Consider the following 11,297-nt stretch of genomic DNA (forward strand, 5'->3'; position numbering starts at 1 on the left):
AAAAAAAAACTTGTTATGTTGTTTACTATGAACTTTACATGTATATCATACATACAATACATAGAAAAAAAATAACTTCTAGGGTGGTCTTAAAGGGGTGTTTACCCCCCCTCAATCTTTGAAACCTATCTTGGCCGTTCCTTTTCACAAAATCAAAAAATACTTATTTTTTCCTTTCAGAGCAACTGAACCAAACAATTTCCCCCAAAATAAAACTTATATTAAGCAGAAAGATAGACTGCCTGTAACTGAATACATTTTTACAATAAAAAAATCTCCTTTTCATAGTCTAAAATCTATCAAAAACTTTCAGTTTACCTTGCGTTTGTAAGCGTAAAATCATTTATTAGACTAATACAAGTATCCACAGATGCTCAGCTGTCATTTGTTGTTTAGCGGATTCCGCCTTCTGATTGGCTGTAAATACTAAAACCTGATATTCTCCCATTCAGTACAACAAAAAGTTAAACTGAATTCTTTTTTAATGATTTTGACTATAAAAATGGGGGTTCTTTTTCAAAAATATATTCAGTTATAAGCAAACTAACTTTCTGCTGAAAATAAGCTTTTAATTTTGCTTCTCGGCAAAATGATTTTATTTCTAAATTTCTATCAAAATAAAAAAATTGGGTATTAGGTCTGCTTGTGGCAGTCTTTCAGCAGTTATAGCGGTGTATTTCTTGCACGCTTCCTTTAAGTGACGTGCATTCATTAATAAACTACTGTTTCTTCATGTACTGTGTTATAAAAAGACATCATGTTACTTTTGTTTTAGGATATGTCAATATTCGTTTGTCTGTCTGATTTGTTGATCTTTGCTTTTATTGATGTTGCCATTCTTTTAAATAAACAGCTATTGCAAGTAATTATCTTTTCTTACAAAAAATGTCAATTGTTTTTTTCTCTTTCTTTAAATTATGTCAGAACTTTATAAGCAGAATATAAATTGAAGAGTATAAACAAAATTTAAGTAAGTTTGTGGATATTTGTTTACAGCCAATAAAAAAAATAGCCCAATAACATTACGAGGCTTATGTAATATATGTAAAGCATTTCTAAAATGAAAAACTTAATCGTGGTTTAGTTGTTTTTACTTCAACGATTTTGGACCTCGTCAACCTTGTTCTTCATTAATATTACGGATAAAATTGAAACAAGTGCTTATAATTAAAAGTCATACAAAATTAAAAAGAAATCAGTAATAAGTTGTAAATCTACTCTTTAACCTGCCTATCATGTAAACTATTAAGCTTGGTTTTGTACCATTAACAGTAGGAAGTCTAAAGCAATTGTAATTATTTTCCTCCTTAAAAAGTCAAACAGTGAAAACAATAAATCTTAACAAAAAAATCAATCATCTAGCTTTAAAATCATCCGAGTAAACCACATTTGCCATACTTACAAACAAAAAGTGTTCAATAAGAAGATGAAAAATTCGACTATTTATGTAAGAAAAGTGGAGGGGAATAGTCCCTATCGTGGCAACGCCTCTTTAGGGGCGTTTCATCGTATTTTCGCAGTAACTTTAGGTAGGTTATTTTAGGTTAAGTTGGGTTAGGTGATTGCCCCGCATGGTTAGAGCCCCCGAAGGGGCCAGAAATAGGGGAAACGCTACTGTGAAAATATGACAAAACGCCCCTTAAGAGGTATTGCCACGAAAGGGACCATACCCCAGTGGAGAAAACTAAAATTCTGGAAAAGGGAACACAGTAATAGTGTCTGACTGATTATGACGTAACAAAAAGAAATTAGCCAATGAGAGGCCGTTATTGACCAATGGTAAAATTTATAGTGGCCTCTCATTGGCTAATTTTTTTTGTTACGTCATAATCAGTCAGACACTATTACTGTGTTCTGGAAAAGGTCTCTTCGTAGCAATGTTATATTTTTAAATTTCAGCTGTCTTTTATATCATCCAAATATAATTGTTTTTACTTTTTTTCGCTGCTCCGTTGACTGAACATTTTTGTTTGGCATTTAATTACAGGAAATTCATCTGATATATATCTTTAAAAATTTATTATTTAGTTAAGCTAAACATTCAAACAAATGTTATGTAAATGTATGACTACAAAAAATGAGACTGAAATGTCATTAAATATCTCAAAAAAGTCTCTGTACATTTTTAACTTTATAGTAAACAAATTATTTATTACGTAATAATTTTGTATGATTATTTTTCAGCGAATTATGTATAAAACTTTTTTTTCAAAAACTTACTTAGAACTAGAAGTATTGTTCAGTTTTATTTTTCTTTAACCTGCAGCATTAGCTTAAATGATAGCATGCCTGCTTGCAGTCAGGTGCTCGAGTCTGTTCTACACCGTGTCATACAAAAGACGTAAAAATGATACATGCTGCTGCTATGTCTGGCACCTGACACTAATAGTGAGAGTAGGGGAAATGCCTTGGCCCATAAACAGGCGCTAATATTGCACAGTTTGAACTTTTAGACAAAGTTTGTGCAATCAAAGGATTGGAAATCTGTTGGATGTTACATAACTTATTATCCTTAAGTGGTCTTTGCCTGGAGGATTGTATCTTATTACAAGCGTGTGGTGATTTTGCTTCTATAGATACTCACGAGAAATAGGAGGAGAATCCTGCCTCAACAAGGTAGGTATATTATATTGCAGGGGGGGAGGGGGATCGTTGAACGACCCGCCTGTTATTTCAGCTTCTATTAGAGCTAGAGAGCTAATTAAATCTGTTTAATAAAGATTTTCCGACAAAGTCCTCTACCCTTTTATTTGACAACCATAGTTTTTAGGTACTTTTTTACTTTTTTACATTTTTTCTATTAAAAAAAAACTCTGTAAATGTGTGTTTTTTGTTTATCAAGTATTTAACTTTTTTGAGCATCAAGAATTTATTTAAGATTAGTTTGACAATGTAAAATGAATCCTGTTGCTGTTAAATCTGTTTCTTTTTCTTTTGTAAGTAAATTTTATTTAATTTTTTTAAAAATGAATATATGGAAATTCTCAGGAATAAGGTATAGCAAACAAGCAAATTATTCTAAAATAATTTTCATGGGCAGATAAATAGGTCGTCTTTACAACGAAGCGTAGCCGCTAAAAATTACGAAAATATCAGTTGAAATTACGATATATTTTTTTCTTATTAATCCAGTTGTTGATTACAAGCTGGGACTTTTTACTAAAGATTCTAGAGTTGTTACACTTTCTAAATTGTTTCTGTTTCAATAACTCTACACAATAAAATAGGACTATTGTAACATCTCTAACTTAACAACCATAGCTATTATGGACAGACAGATGGATAGACCAACCTAAAATAATATTAGAAAAGTATTGCTATAAAAATATTACATCAAATTTTGAAGGTGAAACCCCTAGTTATGGTTGTTATTATTACTTTTGGATATCATATTTTTAAAGATATTGACTATCAGGTTAGTTTAGAAAATTTAAGTAAAATATACCATGGCTCGGCAGCCGCGCGTCAGCCTCAGTAGAATCGTCATATTTTAACTTTAAATTCAGCTATATATATAAAACTGTTATTATATATACAATCCTAATTATCTAAATTATTTTTATGCACACAAGTTGGATTAAATTAGAAAGATATGCGCGACTGCCGAGCCCTGAAATATATATTTAAAATTAATGTAAACTTAATTTGTAATAAATTTTCTTACCTCTAAATTCCTAAATTAATTATGAAAAATGTTTGATTATAAATAGGAAATATGTGAGTTGGTAACTGTAATAAATCAATATTATTTTATTTAATTAGGAATTTAGTGGAAAAATTTATCCGTTTCTAGAAACAGAAAAGTATTACTACCAGGTATTTTAATCCGTAAAATTGATATATAATTCCTTGGATGTTGCACCAGATTTTCACGAACTCTAATAACAATCCCATCCTCTTCTACTGGATGAACGATCTGACCAATAAATCATGACCACATTAGCAACCTAAATTAACTTCAAATTTTCCCCTGTCAATATATTCACTAATATATCTATTATTATTAAATATATAAGAGATTGTAAAGAAATTGCTTGCAACTTGTGCTATAAATTTCATATGTGTCATGTCAAGATATCTCAAGTAGATTTTATTCATTAATTAGGAAAAGACAAAATAAATCCTGATTACTGACATGTGTTTGAAAAATGTATACTCTTCACAGGAACAAAATATGACTCCGAATTTTTCACAAAATGAAGTTGAAAAGTCTAAGAAGGCAGGGAGTAAGGGAGGGGACAATGGGCAATTAATTCAATATAAGAGTTATCAAAGAAAGGGCATGAAATCCAGTTTAATCCAATAAATTTGTAGGAAATTATAAAGGGATTGTTAATTGAATAATAGATTTCCATAGCGTCATGTAAAGTGAAATCACAACTTGTTTTTGATGAAATATATTGAGGTTTTTTGGTGTGATTTTTATATTAAAAGATTATTGGACCCGGCCAGCTGCTAGCAAGAATATGACTGCCCCTTTTTATTCTGTTTATTTCCCTTGCCCCCACCTCCCTTCTCCCCGTCTGCTACATTCCAAACTAACACAACGAGTGTTTATTTCCCTTCCCCCCACTTCCCTTATCCCTTCTCCCCGTCTGCAATATTCAAAACATACATAACGAGTAGCGGCATTCTATGCGCAAGTCCCCAAACTCAGTCAGAAACTGCTAAATTCTTGCACATTCCCTTTAAGCCAGTCCCCAAAGTCTGAGACTCCTAAAAATTGAATATTCGATCCATTGTCCCCTCCCTTACTCCCTGCTAAGAAGGTCTTTCATATCATTAGTGTGGCTTGTGGATCTTTGTAAGTCATTTCTTTTATTAATGAAAGTAGCGAAACTACTCTTAAACTCCCTTTGGCTGTATATCCATAAGTTTTTTAGCAAAATGTGAATTGAATTGTACCATTGTCAAGTTTTTGACGTCATGATTTTAGAAATTGGCAAATATTTGTTGGTAAAATTTTTTTAATTCCATGCAGTTTATTTTTTAAACATAGATAATTTTCCATACATAGCAAAATTGCACATGAATTACTTAGAGTTTAATTAATGGTAGGTTGTACTCAGTCTCTAGTATTTTCATTTAAAAACTTTTTTTTTCTTGCAAGTAAAATTAAATAAACTAGCGGCTGCACCCCTAGCATCTTGGGGCTCTATATTTTTTTTTAAATAAAAAAACTAAACCCAACCCGACACCTTTAAGTAGCTCCATTGGAAAGGAGGACCATATCGGTTAAGCAGTTAGCGAGATCCTTTATATATTAGGAACTTAGGATATCTTATATTAAGACATGATGAATTAAACCCAATACATGGACATTCTGGTAGCAGACAATTTAACCAAATTAAAGCTCTCATCAAATCTGCCATTCTTATGACAAAGGTAAAAAGAAATTTGACAATATATTTAATATATTTTTATTTTACGTTCTTAAATGTATTTTTTGGAAAGTAATGAACATGATTGAAATTTTAAATATTTCAGGAAAAACTTCATTTTCATTTTATTATGGATGATGATGATTTTTATGACAGGTTTGATTAAAATTAGAACATAATAATGTTACAAAGATTAATGATTATTAGAGCTCTTTTTTCAAATTAACAAACTCTATATTTAGTTTAACAAAAATTGTTGATGAAATGCTTGAACTTTATAAAAGTAAAGTAATAATGACCAAACATGAAGCATGGTTTCCTCAAGTAAGTTTACCTTTCTAATCAGCTTTACTAATATTTAAAAAAACATTAATAATTAATAAATCAGTTAATTTTGTAAATTTACTTTACAAGTTTTTCACAGGGAAAAGGGAATGTGATTCTGACAAACAATTCTAAAGGAGGATTTCCCCACAACCTCCTTCCCCTTTTCCTCCTCTTTTTACCCACCCCTCTTCAATTACATGAAAAAAACAAAATATTCTTACACCTTACTTTAAAAGGCTCCGTAATTTTTTTGAAAAATTGATTGTTAGAATAGCAACCACTGGTTTTTTTTAGGATAGACAGGATTTAAAGACATTGTTCAAACCATGTGCTACTGAGCGTCTTTTAATACCATTTATGTTCCCAGATCTTAGAGAGGTATAAATATTATATTATATGGTCCTTTTTAATGTTTAACTCTGAGCAGATATAATAATTAAGCTAATGTGATCAAACACCATTTCTAATTATTTTTTCTAGAATTGTCTGCTTCTAAAAATGCCGCGGTTTTCATATAGCCTGCCTCCAATTGTCTATTGGTTGATACAAAACAAGTTAATCCTTATTGGTTTAGAGTGATAGCTAATTTGGAGGTGCCTCCAGTAACGTCATTTACTTAGGAAATGGTAAAAGTTGCAATATCTCATTCAAAACTAGGCAGGGACCTAATTTATGGCCAGGTTTCCTATCCCTTATCCCTGATTATATATTATAGTATAAATTATTGTTGCTTTTTTATGATAAAAGTTTCTAGAATATAGTTATAAATTAACAGATGATAAATGTCCCTCTTAACATTCAATACAATCATGCTTTTTATGATTTTTTTGTACAGAGAAAAGACATACTTACATTTTTAGGACTTGATTATAGAGATGCTTCACTTATAACATTGTATCTCGTTGTTATAGGATTCAGTATTTAAAAAAAATCGATGAATAGGGTTATTGTATCAAATAAATTTTTTTTGTCAAAAAATTTAAAAATCAACATGTTTTAAATGAACATATGGACATTTTCGTAACGATTATAGAGTTGCTACGCTTCCTAAATCGTACCTAACTGTTCTTGGAATTATAATAAAAAGTTTGAAATTGATAGGACAATTCTAACATGTCTGAGTAAACGAATTGAGCTAACCGTTACGGGCGAACGTTCAATCTTTATTTGATTTTTTTTAGATAGTTTATATTGATACAGATGCTGTATTTTTGCGTCCCCCTGAGCATATTTTTCAATTCTTCAATCAGTTTAATAAAGATCAGGTACTAGAAATGATTAATACATTTTGGTAATATCCTCTTAGAAATTATTTTTTCAATTTTGAAAATTTGAGTACCCCCCTCCCCCCGATAGCGAACTATGAACTCTGGCATCAGGGCTCGGCTCCCTAGCCTGCCTCAACTCTATTCAACATTAACGTGTTTATCTTATGTTCAGTTTATAGCTATGAATGTAAATAATTTTCCATGGGAACGGCTTGTTCCTAAAGAAATTCCCATTTACAAGAATGGATTCAACTCTGGTGTTATGCTTATGGATATACAAAAGTAATATTTTGAAAATCATAGTGAAAGAATAATATTTATATTTAAAAACAAGGATGACAACATCCATATAAGCGAAGCACTGAAACGGTAGGACAAACGAACATAGTATAGTGTCTGAACTGAATAATCAGAATATAAAAGTATCGAAAGAGTCGAAGCAAAATTTAAGTAAATTTGTTGGAAAACTGCTTGATACAGGATAATGTTTATGGACATACTTACATTTTTAGGACTTGATTATAGAGTTGATTCGCTTATACTATAGTTCTTTGTTGTCCAAGGAATCAATATACAAAAAATCGGATCAAACAGATAATTAGATCACATAAAAATTTGTTGTTAAAAAAGTAGAAAAATCAACATGTTTAAAATGGACGTACGGACATTCTGGTAATGATTATAGAGTTTCTAAATCGTACCTAACTACTACAGGAATCATCATGCATGATTTGAAATCGATAGGACAATTCTAACATGCATAAATTAACGAATAAAAGCTATCTATCTCGGACGGACGTACGTACGGACGGACGGACCTAACGAACGGACCCTAACTATAGAAAATCTTCGCTTTTAAAAATTACATCATCTTTTTCTCTAATTTAGAGCAAGAAAGCCTGAAATAAATTGGCTACAAAGAATACTAGAGATTGTTGATAATCATAAGGTTTAAAAGTGATAAAAATATACATTTTAAAATTTTCAGTATCATTATATTTCCTTTAAATCATAATGTCTATTTTTGATTGTTGTGCCTTTATATTTTTTTAATTTAGGAAAAATTAAGATTTGGTGATCAAGATGTGCTAAACATATTATTTGCCTCTTCCCCAGAAAATGTTTTTGATTTGCCATGTACTTGGAATATAAAAAAAGAAAACTGCGTAACCAAAAATGTAAGTTTGAAAACAGTTTTAAAAGCCTTACTGGAATTTGAATTTCATGTTGAGAAGACTCTACAAAGTGTCATAAAAGGGAGAGATGAGAGGAGAAGTGGGAAAGAAAACTCCCTAAAAAGAGATGGATCTATTGACGTTACACGGCTAATTTTTTCGAACACTTTGTTGAGTCTCCATCTTGAGAGAATTGTATAAACATTCTTCAAATCATTTCTTCATATATATAAAGATGTTCTGTTATGTTACAGATTTTATAATTTTAAATAAAGATTTGAAATTTAAAAATATCTTATAATTGTATATTTTTATATCCGCAGAAAGCTGTTTATAATACGATGTAAAAACTAACTATTCCAGGCTGCAAAGTGTCCACTGGAAGAAATGAAGCAAGTTTCTTTAGTTCATGGTACTGGTGGCTCATTTATTAGGGTAATAATTGATCATTATGATAAAATATGATAATAAGTCATTTCAAGACATATTCTTATTCTATAATATCTACACATGAATAAAATTGCACTGGTTGCTAAAAATTTTGTTTCAGCCAGGGTTATCAAAGTTGAAGCTTGTATATGAAACATTTATAAATTTTAATATGTCTACTCAAATACCCCGGGAACTTCCAGAAGTACTCCAAACAAATATTGATAAGGTTAAATTTCTTAATATAAATAAATTACAGTTTTTTTATTTTATAAAATGTTGAAATCATAAAAGTAAAGTATAATATCTTTTTTTTAGAATTTAGGGTCTCCTTGTGCTCGGGTTAAAGGTAATTTAAGACAAATCAGCTATTATAAGAATCATATTTTATTTTCAAATCCAACTTATTGTTAAAGGGAGTGTGAACGTAATAATATCTTATCTGATTATCAAATCTTAACATTTTCTAAGCACATTTCACTACACTGATCAACCAAAAACGTCCTATTAACAAAAATATGCAGGAATAATGCCTTGATTTTATGGTAATTTAGGAGGGAAAAAGGAAAAAACAGGGAAAATCTTAACATTTTTGTTTCTTATAATGTTTGTAGGGATATTTAACTTGTCATATATAGTTGAAACAATTTACTTACTGTTAAGGATTTATTTTATGATATAAAATTGCCAATTAGTTTTTTTATAACGTAGTAATTGGGTAATAAAGACCTATTTTAAATTCGTAGTATTGACATAAAAATACCTCTCTGTCTACAAAGGGTTGAATCTCATAGGTTATTTAAAATAATAATATCCTTTTTTATTGTGTTGGACAATAAATAACCCACTTTGGAGAATTAGTTTACACTTTTATCAGACTGTTTATAAAGAAATATTGCGTCTTTATTATTTACAAATTTGTAATTAAAGGTGGGCGAGAGATGGGCCATCTATAGTTAATTGGATACTAATAAAAAACCTGTTTCTAAATTTGTTATTGTATTTGGTTTTCAATAAAAATATTGCTTATTTTATCAATTTCTAAGTAACTATACATTGGTTAAAAGCAAGGATTATGTTAAAAGTCAGCTTAACCGTTAGGAAAAATCAAGAACTATGTGAAAAAGTTTAATTTTAGCTATAATGGGAGAAAATAGCAATTTAATGCACATTTTATATAATACGGAAAATTTCTTCCTATCCCTGTACCTTATAAAAATCGTCGGAAAAAGCCGTTTTTTAAGCAAACAAAAGCGCGTTTTGCTCTATCTGTGAGATATTATGAATGAGATAATGTTAAGATTTGATATTAAGATGAGAAAAATTTACGTTCACAGTCCCTTTAAGTACAAAGTATATTTATAAATTAAAATATTTGTAGGATTTGATGAAATGATTTTAAAATGGCCTAAAACAATACTTGGAATGAAGTGATGCTTTTATATTCTAATAAACAAATATAAAGATGTAATGTAATATTAAAGAAAATTTAAAATTAAATAAATCTAAAAAAATTAGCAAAGTTACAATTTTTCTAATTTTATAATTTTTGTAACATTTGATTTTGAACAACAACTAATTTGCGTCCATAAATAGCGAAGCTCAAAAATTATTGATGAATATCCAGAAAAAATGGACTATATAGCAGTTTTTAAAAAAAAACTTTAAACTAAAAAATCACGAAACTTTGTAAGATTTATATTGTGAAAATCTAGGAATCGATCTAGCACCTCAACTAATAAGCAAATCTAAATGAAACTTTGTGGGGATATGTATACTTATAACTTAATTCATCATCATCATTGCCTTTTAGTTCTCGGCAGAACGTAGTCCATGCACGATGGTTCTCCAATCTTCCTTTGATTGGGCACGTTTTGAGACATTGCTGAAAGATGAAATTTATCTTTCAGTTCACTTAGGAGTTCCCTCATCCAGGATGTTTTGGGTCTACCTGGTTTCCTCTTTTCTATGTTGGGGTTCCAAGTCAAGGCTTGATTGGTTATATCAACATGCCCTTTCCTTAGAGTGTGCCCCAACCATCTCCATTTTCTCTGTTTTATTGTCGGTTTGATGTCTGACATATTATTGCGCTCTAAAAGCTTAGCATTTGTGATCTTATTTGGCCAAAAGATCTTGTGGATTTTCCTTAGACATTTATTGACATATGTCTGTTGCTTGGATACCACTGCTGTGTTTAGGAACCAAGTTTCAGCCCCATACAACAAAACAGAGAGAACATTTGACTTGAACAGTCTTAACTTGGTCTTTATGGACAAGACATGTTGTTGGAATTCCAAATTTTGTTTAAGCTGGCAAAGGCTGTCCTAGATTTGTTAATTCTAGCTTTAACATCTGTCAAAATGCCTCCAGCTTCATCAATTTTACTTCCAAGATACTCAAAACTATCTACATCCTCAAGAATTTGGTCTTCAATAGTAATTGGTTCTTGGGAATTTGCATTTAATCTAAGTATTTTAGTTTTAGGAACATTTATTTCAAGTCAATGATCCAGTCAATAGGAGGAAAAGGAAGGGAGAGAGAAGGCATCCTTGTCTGACACCTGTTACAATCTCAAAAAAGGTTGATAGTTTACCTTTATACATTACATTTTCACCTCCTTTATGATATACTTGCGGCTTGCCCCTAGCCTCTAGGGGCTTCGCCCTATATAAAGGGTGAGCAAAAAAATGCGTACCTTTTTAAAATTCAAATTGCAC

The 11,297-nt window shown here is 30.4% G+C and overlaps 1 protein-coding gene across 1 annotated transcript; it reads left to right on the plus strand.

Moving 5' to 3' along the window:
- Window positions 1–2,876: 2,876 nt before the first annotated feature.
- On the plus strand, window positions 2,877–10,387 carry LOC145330740 (glucoside xylosyltransferase 1-like). Its single transcript, XM_080175404.1, has 17 exons — window positions 2,877–2,936; window positions 3,347–3,415; window positions 3,763–3,816; window positions 4,166–4,219; window positions 4,767–4,804; window positions 5,292–5,385; window positions 5,488–5,537; window positions 5,624–5,705; window positions 6,003–6,086; window positions 6,890–6,973; window positions 7,149–7,258; window positions 7,865–7,925; window positions 8,035–8,154; window positions 8,515–8,586; window positions 8,702–8,809; window positions 8,899–8,929; window positions 9,962–10,387. The coding sequence occupies exons 1-17, from the start codon at window positions 2,898–2,900 to the stop codon at window positions 10,012–10,014; spliced, it is 1,203 nt and encodes a 400-aa protein (XP_080031530.1). The 5' UTR covers window positions 2,877–2,897; the 3' UTR covers window positions 10,015–10,387.
- Window positions 10,388–11,297: the final 910 nt, after the last annotated feature.

The sequence above is a fragment of the Acartia tonsa genome, chromosome 10 (genome assembly GCF_053477335.1).
Source record: "Acartia tonsa isolate MP-2025a chromosome 10, ASM5347733v1, whole genome shotgun sequence".
Taxonomy (NCBI): domain Eukaryota; kingdom Metazoa; phylum Arthropoda; class Copepoda; order Calanoida; family Acartiidae; genus Acartia; species Acartia tonsa.